This window comes from Entelurus aequoreus, linkage group LG24 (genome assembly GCF_033978785.1).
Source record: "Entelurus aequoreus isolate RoL-2023_Sb linkage group LG24, RoL_Eaeq_v1.1, whole genome shotgun sequence".
In the NCBI taxonomy this organism is placed as follows: domain Eukaryota; kingdom Metazoa; phylum Chordata; class Actinopteri; order Syngnathiformes; family Syngnathidae; genus Entelurus; species Entelurus aequoreus.
In genome coordinates this window covers 24,395,418-24,412,992 of record NC_084754.1, presented here as the reverse complement: position 1 = coordinate 24,412,992, position 17,575 = coordinate 24,395,418, and the positions used below count along the sequence as shown (strand labels likewise).

The following is a 17,575-nucleotide window of genomic DNA, read 5'->3' as shown; positions in this document are numbered from 1 at the left end:
GGACGTTCTCTAACTCATCATAGGCCTTACAATAGTTGTATCAATCTCCTTTCAGGGGCCTCTCTCCCTGTAGGGAGGATGTATAACATCTCACGTCCCAAATGACAACCTATGAAAACGTACATTAAGACCTAAATAACTGGACCCTCTTTTTCCTCTGGTGCGGGATTTTACTTCACGAACAAGAAAGATGGCAACTCACTGATGTAGAATCATGACATGTATGCCCTCATCCATCATCACCACTGGCTTTGATGACAACTCCTTGGAAGACTTATTTCAATTCATAATCTACACCAAATTATCTACTTTCCAGTATAAAATGTGTTTGCCATCCTAATAAATCCTTGTTTTTAGCCCACATCAAAGTATCTGCAATTTGCAGCTTAGTCCACAATCCCAATACCAGCTCTGATTTTGAAGCCAGCGAGCACAGCAGTCGGAATGTCCTTACTCATCTTTGCACTGATGTATGCATTGACCTGACACTGATTGTTAGCAACCTGTGTCCTGGGCATGACGTTATAGTGTATCCGGCAGTGGAGGCTCCTCTATGGAGTCTTGGGGCACTAGGAGGTTAACCCCTTTACTACTGTTACCCCAGGTTGCCCTTGGCAAAGGCCTAGTACCTGACTGCCCCCTAGCCAGGGATACGGTGAAGACCTCAACGGCGGAGCTGGCGGAAGACAGTAGATTTAAGAACTACCACAACGGCTGCAATGGCGGAAGAAGGCTGCAGCAGAAAAGGGTCCCCAGTCGTCTTGTATATACAGTATATAGCCTACTATTTGCGCACTATTGACTGGTGATGCATCGGAAATTCGTCCGCCGATAAAATATTTTGATCACAAAAATAACACTGCCAATACCGGATGTTGTATGATGTAGGCAATACATACACACACGATTGTCTGGCAGCATGTCTGCAATGTGGATGTACTTTAAAGGCCTACTGAAATGAGATTTTCTTATTTAAACGGGGATAGCAGATCCATTCTATGTGTCATACTTGATCATTTCGCGATATTGCCATATTTTTGCTGAAAGGATTTAGTTGAGAACATCGACGATAAAGTTCGCAACTTTTGGTCGCTGATAAAAAAGCCTTGCCTGTACCGGAAGTAGCGTGACGTCACAGGTTGTGGAGCTCCTCACATCTGCACATTGTTTACAATCATGGCCACAAGGAGCGAGAGCGATTCGGACTGAGAAAGCGACGATTTCCCCATTAATTTGAGCGAGGATGAAAGATTCGTGGATGAGGAAAGTGAGAGTGAAGGACTAGAGGGCAGTGGAAGCGATTCAGATAGGGAAGATGCTGTGAGAGGCGGGTGGGACCTGATATTCAGCTGGGAATGACTAAAACAGTAAATAAACACAAGACATATATATATATATATATATATATATATATATATATATATATATATATATATATATATATATATATATATATATATATATATATATATATATATATATCTGGTACTGTTCCTCTAGCATTCAAAAAAAGCGGTTATTCATCCTCTACTCAAAAGACCTAACCTCGATCCTGACCTCATGGTGAACTACCGGCCGGTGTCCCACCTTCCGTTTATCTCGAAAATTCTCGAAAAAATTGTCGCACAGCAGCTAAATGAACACTTAGTGTCTAACAATCTCTGTGAACCTTTTCAATCCGGTTTCAGGGCAAATCACTCTACGGAGACAGCCCTCGCAAAAATGACTAATGATCTATTGCTAACGATGGATTCTGATGCGTCATCTATGTTGCTGCTTCTTGATCTTAGCGCCGCTTTCGATACTGTTGATCATAATATTTTATTAGAGCGTATCAAAACGCGTATTGGGATGTCAGACTTAGCCTTGTCTTGGTTTAACTCTTATCTTACTGACAGGATGCAGTGTGTCTCCCATAACAATGTGACCTCGGACTATGTTAAGGTAACGTGCGGAGTTCCCCAGGGTTCAGTTCTTGGCCCTGCACTCTTTAGTATTTACATGCTGCCGCTAGGTGACATTATACGCAAATACGGTGTTAGCTTTCACTGTTATGCTGATGACACCCAACTCTACATGCCCCTAAAGCTGACCAACACGCCGGATTGTAGTCAGCTGGAGGCGTGTCTTAATGAAATTAAACAATGGATGTCCGCTAACTTTTTGCAACTCAACGCTAAGAAAACGGAAATGCTGATTATCGGTCCTGCTCAACACCAACATCTATTTAATAATACCACCTTAACATTTGACAACCAAACAATTAAACAAGGCGACTCGGTAAAGAATCTGGGTATTATCTTCGACCCAACTCTCTCGTTTGAGTCACACATTAAGAGTGTTACTAAAACGGCCTTCTTTCATCTCCGTAATATCGCTAAAATTCGTTCCATTTTGTCCACAAGCGATGCTGAGATCATTATCCATGCGTTCGTTACATCTCGTCTCGATTACTGTAACGTATTATTTTCGGGCCTCCCTATGTCTAGCATTAAAAGATTACAGATGGTACAAAATGCGGCTGCTAGACTTTTGACAAAAACAAGAAAGTTTGATCATATTACGCCTATACTGGCTCACTTGCACTGGCTTCCTGTGCACCTAAGATGCGACTTTAAGGTTTTACTACTTACGTATAAAATACTACATGGTCAAGCTCCTGCCTATCTTGACGATTGTATTGTACCATATGTCCCGGCAAGAAATCTGCGTTCAAAGAACTCCGGCTTATTAGTGATTCCCAGAGCCCAAAAAAAGTCTGCGGGCTATAGAGCGTTTTCTATTCGGGCTCCAATACTATGGAATGCCCTCCCGGTAAAAGTTAGAGATGCTACCTCAGTAGAAGCATTTAAGTCTCATCTTAAAACTCATTTGTATACTCTAGCCTTTAAATAGACTCCCTTTTTAGACCAGTTGATCTGCCGTTTCTTTTCTTTTCTTTTCTACTCTGCTCCGGGGTGGACCGCTAGCCTGTCCATCAGATGGGGACATCTCTACGCTGCTGACCCGTCTCCACTCGGGATGGTTCCCGCTGGCCCCACCATGGACTGGACTTTCGCTGATGTGTTGGACTTTCACAATATTATGTCAGACCCACTCGACACCGAGGATGTCGTTGTGGCTTGTACAGCACTTTGAGACACTTGTGATTTAGGGCTATATAAATAAACATTGATTGATTGATTGATTGATATACTCTATTAGCCACAACACAACCAGGCTTATATTTAATATGCCACAAATTAATCCCGCATAACAAACACCTCCCCCCTCCCGTCCATATAACCCGCCAATACAAATCAAACACCCGCACAACACACTCAATCCCACAGCCCAAAGTACCGTTCACCTCCCCAAAGTTCATACAGCACATATATTTCCCCAAAGTTACGTACGTAGCGACACGCACGTACGGGCAAGCGATCAAATGTTTGGAAGCCGCAGCTGCGTACTCACGGTAGCGCGTATCCAACTCAAAGTCCTCCTGGTAAGAGTCTCTGTTGTCCCATCTCCACAAGCATGCGTATCCAACTCAAAGTCCTCCTGGTAAGAGTCTCTGTTGTCCCAGGCCAATGGTAAAGCTTGTCCCAGGCCAATGGTAAAGCTTGACTGTCATCGTTCGGGAATGTAAACAGTGAAACACCGGCTACGTGTTTGTGTTGCTGCAGCCGTCCGCTAATACACCGCTTCCCACCTACAGCTTTCTTCTTTGCTATCTCCATTGTTCATTAAACAAATTGCAAAAGATTCACCAACATAGATGTCCAGAATACTGTGGAATTTTGCGATGAAAACAGACGACTTAATAGCTGGCCACAATGGTGTCCCAAAATGTCCGCTACAATCCGTGACGTCACGCGCAAACGTCATCATACCGAGACGTTTTCAGCAGGATATTTCGCGGGAAATTTAAAATTGCACTTTACTAATCTAACCCGGCCGTATTGGCATGTGTTGCAATGTTAAGATTTCATCATTGATATCTAAACTATCAGACTGCGTGGTCGGTAGTAGTGGGTTTCAGTAGGCCTTTAATAGATTTGACATTTACCAGCGGACAATGCAGTTTGCAGCACATGAAGCAAGTATGATGTAAGGCTCGCTGTTCGTTGCAGACATCGAGCGACAGAAGTAAAGATTCTCTCAACAGGAGTACAGTCCTCACAACAATACCAGAAAAAGATGCTAGATTTGTTGCTAATCCTTTTTAATAATGAATAGGTCACTTTAAGGATTGGAAAAGTCTCTAGACACTTGAAAATTTCTCAACAAAGGACATTGTACAATATGCAGCAACAATCTAATAGAGCAAAACGATATAATAAAGAAAAAATATATGTTATTACTAATTAATAAAACAGATTTGTTTTTAAATGTCTGTATAAAATGTATTTAGCTTTTTTAAAGAAAATACATGCATCACCGCAAATTGCCCACATTTTTTCGACCACACCCCCATCATGGCTCTAGCCATGGCCCACTGCCCCAGGCATATTGGCAATCGGGGGAAAACCCCTGAGGTGGATCCAGAGTGGATTTAAAGATGTTGCCTTTACACACCCTTACAACGGATTTTAAATAGAACGATCAAGTTGTGATTGGATTATAGACTTCCATGTGTAAATATGTAGATTATTAGACATTATCAGGTGCTAAAACAAAGTAGCATAACTATAGATATGACAATCATTTTTGATACTTGGATGAGTCGGTAGTCAATGGCTGCCAATCAATTATGTTAACTAATTAACTTTCTCTAACTGTCAAAGTTAACATGGTAACTCATGCGACTGATAACAAAACATTATCGCATTTATCATGTACTGTATAAACGCAGATTAATTGCGCAATTTATTCTGACTGCACATGCTTCTTAACAGCGGATGGTTACCTGAAAGTCGGAGCAGGTTGCTTTACGGTCAGTGATCAGGTCAATGCACACGTCAGTGCAACGACTGGTGTGCTTGCAGCCAAATTGTATTTCAAAATAAACTCCTACGGTAGTTTAGGTGAAACTGCAAATTCTGAGCAAATAAATGATGTGCATTCAAATAAAACATTTAATACATTTTCCCATATGACAGAAAACTGCATTTGTGTCAAACTATTGTGTCTTCCATCCATCCATTTTCTACCGCTTGTCGCTTTCGGGGTCTCGGAGGGTGCTGGAGCCTATCTCAGCTGCATTCGGGCGGAAGGCGGGGTACACCCTGGACAAATTGCCACCTCATCACAGGGCCAACACAGATAGACATATTCTCTTTGTCTTAAAAAAAAACCCGCCAAAAGCAAATCCACCCCCACCCCCACCCACCCTACCTGGCCTCCCCCTCTCCAACTCTGCCCCTCCCCCTTCACCTGGAGGAAGATCAATATGCCTCTCTCTCTCTCTCTCCTCTCTCTCCCTTCTCTCCCTCCTGCTCTCCAACTTCAAGAGCAATAATAACCAACAACTTTTCTGGTCAGTACCACAACACAGCGGACTCTGATGCTCTTTTTGGTTCCAGTGGACTACACATCATCCACCTTAATGTGAACAGCCTCTCTGGAACCAAACTCGACCAAATCAGAGAAATGTTCCTCAACACGAAGGTAAAAATCTTGTGTTTCTCTGAAACCAAATTTGATCAAAGTATTTCTGACTCAGAGATAGAAATAGAAAACTTTTCGGTTATCAGAAAGGATAGGAATAAACACGGTGGGGGCGTTTGTATGTATATTCACCAAGATATTAAATACATAACTCGCACTGATCTTAACCACAATGACCTGGAATCTGTGTGGGCGGAAATCAAATTTAAAAACGCTAAGCCGGTACTAATAGGGACTGTTTATAGACCCCCTAATCAGAATGATTTCTATGGGGCTCTGGAAGAGTGCTTGGCAGGGACAGACAACGTGGAGAAAATTATAACTGGGGATCTGAACACAGATATTCAATGCAAAGATGTGCCTGTCTTCAGATCCTACAGCAAGTTGTATAATCTGCACGGTCTTTCCCAGCTAATAGCGCTACCTACAAGGGTGTGTGATTCCACCCAATCAACCATAGATCTCATTCTCACTTCAGACCGGCCTAAAATAAAAAATAGTGGGGTCATGATCTGTGGTCTTAGCGACCACTATCTAACATTCTGCACCCGCAAAATAGCTAAACCCAAAGCCAATGGCCACATAACAGCCCAATCCAGATCCCTCAAAAAATACTCCAATGACAATTTCAATTTAAAATTAGATGAGAGGGACTGGTCCCCTGTGCTCGCGAGCAACCTGGTTGATGTTGCTTGGGATCGCTTCAAAACGGTGTTCCTAAAGATACTAAATGACATGGCTCCCGTGAAAACAGTCAGGATCAAAGCCCGCTCGGAACCATGGATGAATCCGGACCTATTAGCTGCCATAAAAGACAGAGACAGAAAATACTCCGAATACCAAAAATGTAAAACAGAAATAGATAAACAACCCAATATTATCAACCTCAAATCCCTCCTTTCAACTCTCAAAAAGCAATGCAATAAATTAAGAAATAAGTCAACCAACCTGACTAAATCATAAAAAAAAAATTACATTAACGACAAAATAGAGGAAAACACAAATAAGCCACGTGAGCTCTGGAAAATTCTCAACAACCAGCTTCCTGGTTGCAGCCAGAAACTTAAAACCAGACTCACCAACATCAGCATCAAGGAGGGTGACTCCCTCATTACAGACAAAATGGAGGTAGCTAGCAGACTTAACACCTTTTTCACCAGCATAGCCGCAACTCTTGTCAATAAGCTGTCCCACCACTCTGGTCGCTTTGGTGTAGAACACATTAAAGCCTTCTACAGAAAGCTAGGAGTATCCAACGATGATTTCAAATTAGAAATGGTCACAGCTGATGAGGTGTTTAAAAAATTGAGCGCGCACCACCCAAACAAGGCCACCGGCCTTGATAATATTCCCTCCAGATTCCTCAGGGACTCTGCCTCCATCATTACCCCGATCATCACGCACATAATAAACCTATCAATTACTGAAGGCCAAGTACCAAAATATTTTAAGATTGCAAGAGTAACTCCCCTCTTTAAAAAAGGAAGCAAATTGGAACCTGGCAACTACCGACCTGTTTCTATTCTCAGTTCCATTTCGAAAGTAATGGAGAAAATAGTTTATGAACAGGTCGATAGTTACCTTGCCACTAATAAACTCATGTACAAATTCCAATCCGGCTTCAGAACTAACCACTCCACTGACACATGCCTTCTCTATCTGACCGACCACAACAAACATGAGGTGGACGCGGGCAAATACTGCGGCATGGTCATGCTGGACCTTCAGAAGGCCTTTGACACCGTTAACCACGCTATACTGTTGGATAAGCTCAGAGCAATCGGATTTAACAAAACCTCATGGAGCTGGATGCAATCTTACTTGGAGGGGAGGGAGCAGGTGGTAGAGGTGAACGGCACCGTGTCCCCCCCCCCCTCTCGGTGAGCTGTGGAGTCCCCCAAGGCAGTATATTGGGACCTTTACTGTTCCTAATATACATAAACGACTTGTCATCGGCATGCGACTGTGAATTGTTTTTGTTTGCGGATGACTCTGCCCTGCTGGTATCCGACAAGGACAAGTCACAGGTGGAGAAAATCCTCAGTGCTGAGCTCTGTAGAACTTGCACCTGGCTCGCTGACAACAAGCTATCCATACACTTGGGTAAAACGGAATCCATCCTGTTTGGGTCCCACATCAACCTTAAGAAAGTCAATGACTTCACTGTAAAAGTGGGTGACATTGTTATCACCAGGAAAGATGACGTCACCTACCTAGGTTCCATTCTAGAGGCTAACCTTTCCTGTGATAAAATGGCAACCAAGGTAATCAAAAAGGTTAACCAACGAACGAGATTTCTCTACAGAATCTCCTCTCTGGTCAACAAAAGCACCATGAGGATTCTGGCGGGAGCTCTCGTTCAACCCTTTTTCGATTACGCATGCACCTCCTGGTACCCTAGCACCTCCAAACCCTCAAATCTAAACTCCAAACATCCCAGAACAAGCTAGTCAGGTTACTTCTAGACCTCCACCCCAGATCCCACCTCACTCCTACCCACTTCTCCAAAGTGGGCTGGCTCAAGGTAGAGGACAGGGTTAAACAACTTGCACTGAGCCTAGTCTATAAAATCCACTACACCTCCCTAATACCGAAGTACATGTCAAACTACTTCCTTAACGTAAATGACCGCCATAACCACAACACCAGGGGGAGCTCCACTAACCACGTTAAACCCAGATTCCGAACTAACAAAGGTCTTAACTCATTTTCTTTCTATGCCACATCAATGTGGAATGCGCTCCCAACAGTTATAAAAGAAAGGGCATCTCTATCCTCCTTCAAAACCGCAATAAAAGTTCACCTCCAGGCAGCTACAACCCTAAACTAACACCCTCCCCGGATTGCTAATAATCAAATGTAAACAATCAAATGCAGATACTTTTTCTTGTGCCTTCTGATCTCTCTCTCTCTCTCACTCTCTCTCTCTATGTCCACTACTTGCTGTCCATATCCCACCCCTCCTCCCCCTCCACACCCCTGATTGTAAATAATGTAAATAATTCAATGTGATTATCTTGTGTGATGACTGTATTACGATGATAGTATATATCTGATAGTATATATCTGTATAATGAATCAATTTAAGCGGACCCCGACTTAAAGAAGTTGAAAAACTTATTCGGGTGTTACCATTTAGTGGTCAATTGTACGGAATATGTACTTCACTGTGCAACGTACTAATAAAAGTCTCAATCAATCAAATCAACATTCACACACACTACGGACAATTTAGTGTAGCCAATCAACCTAACCCCAGGTGCATGTCTTTTAAAAGTGAATTGTAAGTATGCACAGAATTGAATTAGTGTGAATATTCACGAATAATAAAAATGCAAATGTGTGATTTATCAAATTTGAAAATGTAGTCGTTTGATTGCACTGAAAAAAACAAACTCTTTTACTCACATTTCTCCAGCTGGTCATCCACTATGACAAGGAAGGCCACAGAGATCATAAAAAGGTTAAAAACGAAGCAGATCTCACATAGCTGACCGATGGATGGGCCGCACACCTCCTTCACCACCGCCTGGTAGGTGCACTGACCACTTATGGAGGTCGCATAGCCCAGGATGATCAGACCACTGACCAGGAACACAAGGGAGACCTGAGTGGAAAAATATTACAGTCAAAGATGACGGACACTTATAATGTGCGGCATTTTAAACATTTTGCTCGCCCTTAAATGCAAGAAAATGGTCCACTCGCTGCTTTGTGAGCATATACAGCAATGGTGTCAAACATACGTCCGAGAGCCGGGTCAGGCCCGCAAACAGGTTTTATGTAGCCCGCGAGATGAGGTTGCTAAGTATAAAAATGGACTGAAATTGTTTAATGAAAGAAACTGCTGATCTAAATGTTTCCACCGGATGTCGCAATAACAATTCTGTTAGGCAAGCAAACAGTTTATTGGGCCAAGCAAGAGGTACACAGTAAAGCGCATACATTTATGGTGACGCATGGCTGTGGCTCCTCCCCCTCGACCCAAATGAAACTTAAAACCTGCCGTTTTACGTCTTCTGCTTTGAAAGCATTGGTCTTTGGCATCCTCATTTCCCCAAAATGTCTTTCAAAAATGAGAAAAGTTCATGCAGAGTGTAACGCAACCCTCTTCAACAGTTTGTACTAGAAGTGGGAATCTTTGGCCACCTCACGATTTGATTATGATTACGATTAAAGGCCTACTGCACCCCAAGGTTTCTCATATTCATTCACATCGACGTCCCTTGTGTGGGCTCTGAGCTGAGGATGTCGTTGTGGCTTGTACAGCCCTTTGAGACTTTTGTGATTTAGGGCTATATAAATAAACATTGATCGCTTGATTGATTGATTGATTTAAACGGGGATAGCAGATCCATTCTATGTGTCATACTTGATCATTTCGCGATATTGCAATATTTTTGCTGAAAGAATTTAGTAGAGAACAACAACGATAAAGTTCGCAACTTTTGGTCGCTGATAAAAAAAAAGCCTTGCCTGTACCGGAAGTAGCGTGAGGTCAGAGGAGGAAGGGCTGCTCACATTTCCCCATTGTTTACAATGCAGCGAGAGAGATTCGGACCGAGAAAGCGACGATTACCCCATTAATTTGAGCGAGGATGAAAGATTCGTGGATGAGGAATGTTAGAGTGAAGGATTACAGTGCAGTGCAGGATGTATCTTTTTTCGCTCTGACCGTAACTTAGGTAGAAGGGTTCATTGGATTCTACACTTTCTCCTTTTTGTATTGTGGATCACGGATTTGTATTTTAAACCACCTCGAATACTATATCCTCTTGAAAATGAGAGTCGAGAACGCGAAATGGACATTCACAGTGACTTTTATCTCCACGACAATACATCGGTGAAGCACTTTAGATACTGAGCTAACGTGATAGCATCGTGCTTAAATGCAGATAGAAACAAAACAAATAAGCCCCTGACTGGAAGGATAGACAGAAGATCAACAATACTACCAAACTCTGGACAGGTAACTACACGGTTAATGCTTTCCAGCTTGGCGAAGCTTAGCAATGCTGTTGCTAACGACGCCATTGAAGCTAACTTAGCTACGGAACCTCGACAGAGCTATGCTAAAAACATTAGCTATCCACCTACGCCAGCTCTCATCTGCTCATCACGACCCGTGCTCACCTGCGTTCCAGCGATCGACGGTACAACGAAGGACTTCACCCGATCACCGATGCAGTTGGCGGCCCGGAGACGGAGGAAGTCAAGGTGCGGTCGGCGGCTAGCGCGTCTGCTATCCATCTCAAAGTCCTCCTGGTTGTGTTGCTGTAGTCCGCCGCTAATACACCGATCCCACCAACAACTTTCTTCTTTGCAGTCTTCATTGTTCATTAAACAAATTGCAAAAGATTCACCAACACAGATGTCCAGAATACTGTGGAATTTTGAGATGAAAACAGAGCTTTTTGTATTGGATACAATGGGCTCCAAATACTTCCGCTTCAACGTTTGACGTCACGCGCAAACGTCATCATATCGAAACGTTTTCAGCCGGAAGTTTGCCGGGAAATTTAAAATTGCACTTTATAAGTTAACCCGGCCGTATTGGCATGTGTTGCAATGTTAAGATTTCATCATTTATATATAAACTATCAGACTGCGTGGTTGGTAGTAGTGGGTTTCAGTAGGCCTTTAAGGAGTTACGATTCGATTTTAAATCGATTATTGATGCATCTTTAATTTACGTATATTGATGGAGTTTTACATTTCTTTTGTTTCACTAAATAAGCGTTTATCACTTGCGACTTTAAAAAAATGTTGCATTTGTAGAAAGAAACAGTTATATTAATTCCCACATTTATTAAATGTGTGCAAAACTGGAACATAAGTGCCCCATAATTACCGTATTTTTCGCTCCGGAGTATTAGTCACACCGGCCAAAAATGCATAATAAAGAAGGAAAAAAACATATATAAGTCGCACTGGAGTATAAGTCGCATTTTTTGGGGAAATGTATTTGATAAAACCCAACACCAAGAATAGACATTTGAAAGGCAATTTAAAATAAATACAGAATAGTGAACAACATGCTGAATAAGTGTACGTTATATGAGGCATAAATAACCAACTGAGAACGTGCCTGGTATGTTAACGTAACATATTATGGTAAGAGTCATTCAAATAACTATAACATATAGAACATGCTATACGTTTACCAAACAATCTGTCACTCCTAATCACTAAATCCCATGAAATCTTATACGTCTAGTCTCTTACGTGAATGAGCTAAATAATATTATTTGATATTTTACGGTAATGTGTTAATAATTTCACACATAAGTCGCACCCCCGGCCAAACTATGAAAAAGACTGCGACTTATAGTCCCAAAAATACGGTAAGGAGCTGGTCGAATCTCTCGTGAGAGGCTCGCTGCAGTCAGCCAAATTTTAGAACTGTCTGCAGTACTTTATTTACAATAAACAAATCCATTATCAATTTTTGAAGTTTACTAATTGATTTTCTAATTGTCAATGTCTGAACTGCGATGCATCCAAAAATGTATTATTTTCCTCACCTCTAGTTTCTACCTCCATTTGTATAGTTTGTTGAGTTAGCACAGAATTAATACGTGGACATGACAAATGAGGAATTTGATAACTAGACATTTGTATCTATTTATTATTTATTTTCTTCAATCCCAGATAGGCTGGGACTTCATTTTTAATGGCTTGGTAGATACACTGAGACAAAGTTGAAGTTCATTGTGTTTTTCAAACCGCACACATTTCTTCCTCAGAATTTGAAGTGTTTTGTCAGGAGAATTATTTGTGATTGGAGCTTTTTCGGGAATGTGCCCTTTCTATTTTCGGCCAAAGTAAAACAAAGAAAAACAAACAGGAGTTGTCTTTATTTTTAAGTTATCATGCAATGATTTTACCAGTTCGGCCAATTTGGGAATTGAATTTCCTCCGTGTGGCCCCTGAGCTAAAATGAGGACACAACTCAGTGTGTTGTGTTCGATCTTAAGGTGACTAAACAGTGATTATGGGATATTTAAGAACAAATGAGTGACTGGTGACATTTTCTTACAGTGGTTGTGAAAACGGTTACTCGGCACAAACACAACGATATCGAATAAAGTTTGAGATTATTCCTTTCAGAAAAGGATAAAGAAATAAAGAGTATACAGGACTTTTCCTACCAGCTCCACGGTCAATGCGCTGTGGATGCCCCCGGCTCTCTCGAAGGCCCACGGGAAGTTGAGCAGTCCGGCGCCCAGTGCAGACTTCAGCATGATGAAGATGGCCCCCATGGAGCCCAGCCGGGGCCCGGCCACCTCCACCCGGGGCTTGGCTGAGGCTGAGGCTGAGGCTGAAGCCAGCAGGCTGATGCTCTCTCTGGCCAACTCCTCCATGTCTAAGTCTCCGTGGGACACACCGGCTACACACGTCCAGTCATGTTGTCGGTGGGAGGTGGTCCCCACTAACTGTCTTGAAGTATCAAATATGTCGGCTGACAACAGCGTGGTGACTCTGGAGGGAGGGATACGAATATCAACTGTATCGATATCAAATGTATCGGTATTAGATCGATACTAACCTGATGAGACCAATATTTTTTCAGGTCTGTGCTAATGTTTTTTTCACAAATATGTGTGTCGTTTGTTGTGTTGTTAATATTGTTGCATTGTTGATATAAATACTGATGTGTATTGTGTACAATTAGGAAATACATTGTAAGGCTCTGGGTCAAGTCAAAGGATATAAATGTAGTTTTTGCTTTTGATTACTTTAAATAACTGTAAATAAGAGGGAATACTCCTGTTGATCATTTTACATAGTCTTATATTGTTGAATTGTTTATAAAGAAGTTGTATTCGGATTTTATTCACGGTCAAAAATAAAAGTAAAACTCACAAAATCATTATTGATCTCGAAAAAGTATTGGTATCACTATATTGGCAATACTGGCCCTTTAGAGCAGTGGTCCCCAACCACCGGGCCGCGGCCTGGTACAGGTCCGTGGACTGATTGGTACCGGGCCGCACAAGAAATTAAAAAAAAAAAAAAAAAAAAGTTTTTATTTTTAAATTTTTTAAAATAAATCAACATAAAAAACACAATATATACGTTATAGACCAATATAGATCAATACAGTCTGCAGGGATACACTCCGTAAGCACACATGATTGTATTTCCATCCATCCATCCATTTTCTACCGCTTATTCCCTTTTGGGGTTGCAGGGGGCGCTGGAGCCTATCTCAACTACAATCGGGCGGAAGGCGGGGTAAACCCTGGACAAGTCGCCACCTCATCGCAGATGATTGTATTTCCTTATGACAAAAAAACAAAAAAAACTAAAAAATACCATACACCCGTGGGACAAATTTTCAAGCGTTGACCGGTCCGCAGCTACAAAAAGGTTGGGGACCACTGCTTTAGAGTACATCTGAACAATGCCAACATTTGCATTGTGGCCCACCCCTAGACGAGGGATGGGTATCTTTCACATTTGAATCAATACAGTACCAATACCAATACACAACGATACCAATGGTTCTTGTGTGTGTTCAAATATGTTAATACATTTAAGTTAAAGTTAAAGTACCAATGATAGTCACACACACACTAGGTGTGGTGAAATGTGTCCTCTGCATTTGACCCATCCCCTTGTTAACCCCCTGGTAGGTGAGGGGAGCAGTGAGCAGCAGCGGTGGCCGCGCTCGGGAATCATTTTGGTGATTTAACCACCAAATCCAACCCTTGATGCTGAGTGCCAAGCAGGGAGGTAATGGGTCCAATTTTTATAGTCTTTGGTATGACTCAGCGGGGGTTTGAACTCATGACCTACCGATCTCAGGGCGGACAGTAAAACCACAAGGCCACTGAGCAGGTTGTTTGACAAAAAAAATAATTTTTTATTCAACATTTAATATTGGGCTGTGAACAGTTGTTATCTCGTTGTCTTACACTTCTGTGTCTCATTTGCAAGTACTGTATAATGTACTGTATAATAGACTTTGCATGTTCTCCCCGTGACTGTTTGGGTTCCCTCCAGGTACTTCGGCTTCCTCCCACCTCTAAAGACATGCAACCCAAAACATTAAAAGAGCCATATTGGACCAAAAATACAAAAAACGAATCTGTCTGGAGCCGCACAAATGAAAAGCCGTATATAAGTCTTATAATGAAGGCAACACATGACGTAAGTGTCTATATTAGCTATAATAGCCTACTATCAAAATCAAAATGTGTTGCAGGCTGAAGCAAATCTTTGTTGACAGAAATGTTGAAATGTAATATATTCTTTACATTTTTACAACATTAGAAACCATTTGTAAATCAGAGGCTACTCAGAAGATAAGATAACTCCTGGAAATTACTGTCTTTTAATGGCCAAAGGTATAGATGTGTGTGTCCAAGTTAAAGGAAACGGCAGGCTGTCTTCTTTTAATACATTTATTACAATATTTGGCAAGTTAGGTAATGTTTGCTGTGGTCTGGAACAACATGGCACACAAACAACTATCTGAAACGCAGCCAACATTACATACGGATAGTGTGTCATGAGACATGCTAAACTAAATTATATACAAAGAGGATAAAAGTAAAGGAAATTAAATGAGCTCAAATATATCTACAAATGAGGCATAATGATGCAATATGTTCATGCAGCTAGCCTAAATAGCATGTTAGCATTGATTGGCTTGCAGTCATGCACTGACCAAATATGTCTGATTAGCACTCCAACAAGTCAATAACATCAACAAAGCTCACCTTTGTGCATTCACGCACAGCATGAAACTTTTGGTGGACAAAATGAGACAAAGAAGGAGTGGAAAATTTTACATGCAAACAAACTGTCCACACTAGAGAAGTAAGGCTACACCGTATGTCAAAATTTGATAAATGAGGTCAAAGGTCAAGGGGCAGGGCTAAAGTTCAATGTCAACTGTCAAGGTCAGGGGTCAAGGTCAAAGCTCAAGGGTCAGAGGTCAAAGTTTAAAAGTCAAAGGTTAAAGGTCTATGGTCAAATTTCAACCGGAAGTGGCTAAAACCGGAAGTAGCTAATACCGGAAACGGAAGTAACTAATACCAGAACCGGATGCTAAAACCAGAACCGGAAGTGGCTAAGACCAGAACCGGATGCTAAGACCGGATGTTGTTAACACCGGAATGCTAAAACCGGAACCGGATGTTGTTAAGACCGGAATGCTAAAACCGGAACCGGATGCTAAAACCAGAACCGGAAGTAGCTAAAACCGGAAACGGATGCTAAAACCAGATGTTGTTAAGACCGGAAGTAGCTAATACCGGAAACGGATGCTAAGACCGGATGTTGTTAAGACCGGAATTTGGAACATGAATGGGGTATTGTTTAATATTAATGACATCTTGAGAAGCATGTGGTTGTGGGGGGTTACAGAGGGAGTGCGCACGAGCAAGTCGGAATTTGGAACATGAATGGGTGTATTGTTGAATGACATCGTGAGAAGCATGCGGTTGGGGGTTACAAAGGAGGACGGGTGCACACGGATGCAATTGACGAGTAAAGACTTTGTGAGTAGGCCGCTGAAACTCGATTTAGCCATGATTAACGAAACTCCTGTGACCATCTATAAAAATAGCGAGTCGAAAACTTACCTCGTTGCCCCTCAGAAAAGTAGGGTTTTTCTGAATCGTACTCGGATGCCGCCGTCCGAGTCTTTGCGGGAGAAATGGGGTTTGGAAGCTCACGGGATGGATGGATCTTTCGGATACGTTTTCAGATACCAGAAGGGGGATCTCTGCTTGTTCCAGCTGAAAAGAGACGGAAATCCTTTCTCGAACGTTTCATCGCAGATGTGTTAAGTCTGGCTATGGACGATTTCCTGTGGCGTGATCCTTCTCCGGTCGATAAACGCGTAAAAGGAAGCTTGTCTACTTACAGAGCAAGAGAAGAAGTCTGTTCAGCGCTACTTGGGAGACGAAGTCTTCGGCCTCGGGTCGTTGGTTTTTCCGAGCCAGTCTTCGTGCTCCTAAAAACACGTTGACCGAGCCCGACGTCTTTTCCCTGGAGACTTTCAACTCTGAATGCGGTGTGTTTACGCCGGTTGTGGTCGTACCCGTCGTTGCATGGCGAGAGCGTATGGCTCTCCCGCTTTTTTTGGATCGGTAAAGAAAATGTCAAATAAGACAATTAGACGCGTAAAGACCTGCCTTATAGCACAGACGGACAAACTCGAACCATCCATGAACATGACTGATGAACCATCCACTTCCCCCACGAACCAATACATTTAGATTGGGTTATGTTGTTTCTTTATGGGCAATGACGTTAATGTCTCTTGTTTTCACGTTAGCATTTCAGCTTGCGTGCTGGAACCAGTCATTCCGTGCAGTTATCAATATTTTTCATTTAAAATGGTAATACTAACCGTTTTACCATGGTTATCAATCATACCCTTTATTGTTACATCCCTAGTGCCAACTAACAATAAAGATAGCAACTTTGTTCAGAAATATTTAGTCATACCGTAAATGTGCTGTTCATTACGCTGTTACATGAATACTAATTACTCTTAAAATGTTGTCCATTTTATAGCAATGAAAAAATAGTATTCAATGTTTTGAGGACGGTCAAAATAGCAGCAATAAATACAAACAAAACAACACCAAGCTTTCTTGATGTGTTAAGAAAGCCGCACATATGTACAGTATATAGACAAAAATAGCTGCCAGACTTTGACTAAAAGCTTTTTTTTTTGACTCAACAGTACATGCACATAGCTTCAGGAATCCATCAGGAATACAAAACACATTAACGTCTTACAAACAACACGCGTTTTGCCTATAACAATAAACACTCTAAAACATTTACAAATTAAAACATATAAAGAAAAACATATTTTAAAACTCATATAATAGTAGAACAATATTTATAATGTTTGTTCTGCTAAGGAAAGTATATTATATAGGTGTGTTGCTAATGTTTTATACATGTGTTCATTTATTTTAAATAACACTTTGTTAAAATATTTCAAGGTATTAGT

The 17,575-nt window shown here is 41.6% G+C and overlaps 1 protein-coding gene across 6 annotated transcripts in view; it reads right to left on the bottom strand.

Annotated features, from left to right (window-relative positions):
- Window positions 1–13,087, bottom strand: part of slc38a8a (solute carrier family 38 member 8a) — a 43,905-nt gene extending 30,818 nt beyond the window's left edge. For 5 of the 6 annotated variants that reach the window (XM_062035452.1, XM_062035454.1, XM_062035450.1 and 2 more), the window contains exons 1-2: window positions 12,744–13,087; window positions 9,001–9,199 (exon numbers count right to left, since the gene is read on the bottom strand). In XM_062035452.1, the coding sequence (XP_061891436.1) occupies window positions 9,001–9,199; window positions 12,744–12,956 (412 nt within the window). In that variant the 5' untranslated portion in view covers window positions 12,957–13,087. The remainder of the gene's footprint in view (window positions 1–9,000; window positions 9,200–12,743) is intronic. The other variant, XM_062035453.1, reaches the window with a different exon arrangement.
- Window positions 13,088–17,575: the final 4,488 nt, after the last annotated feature.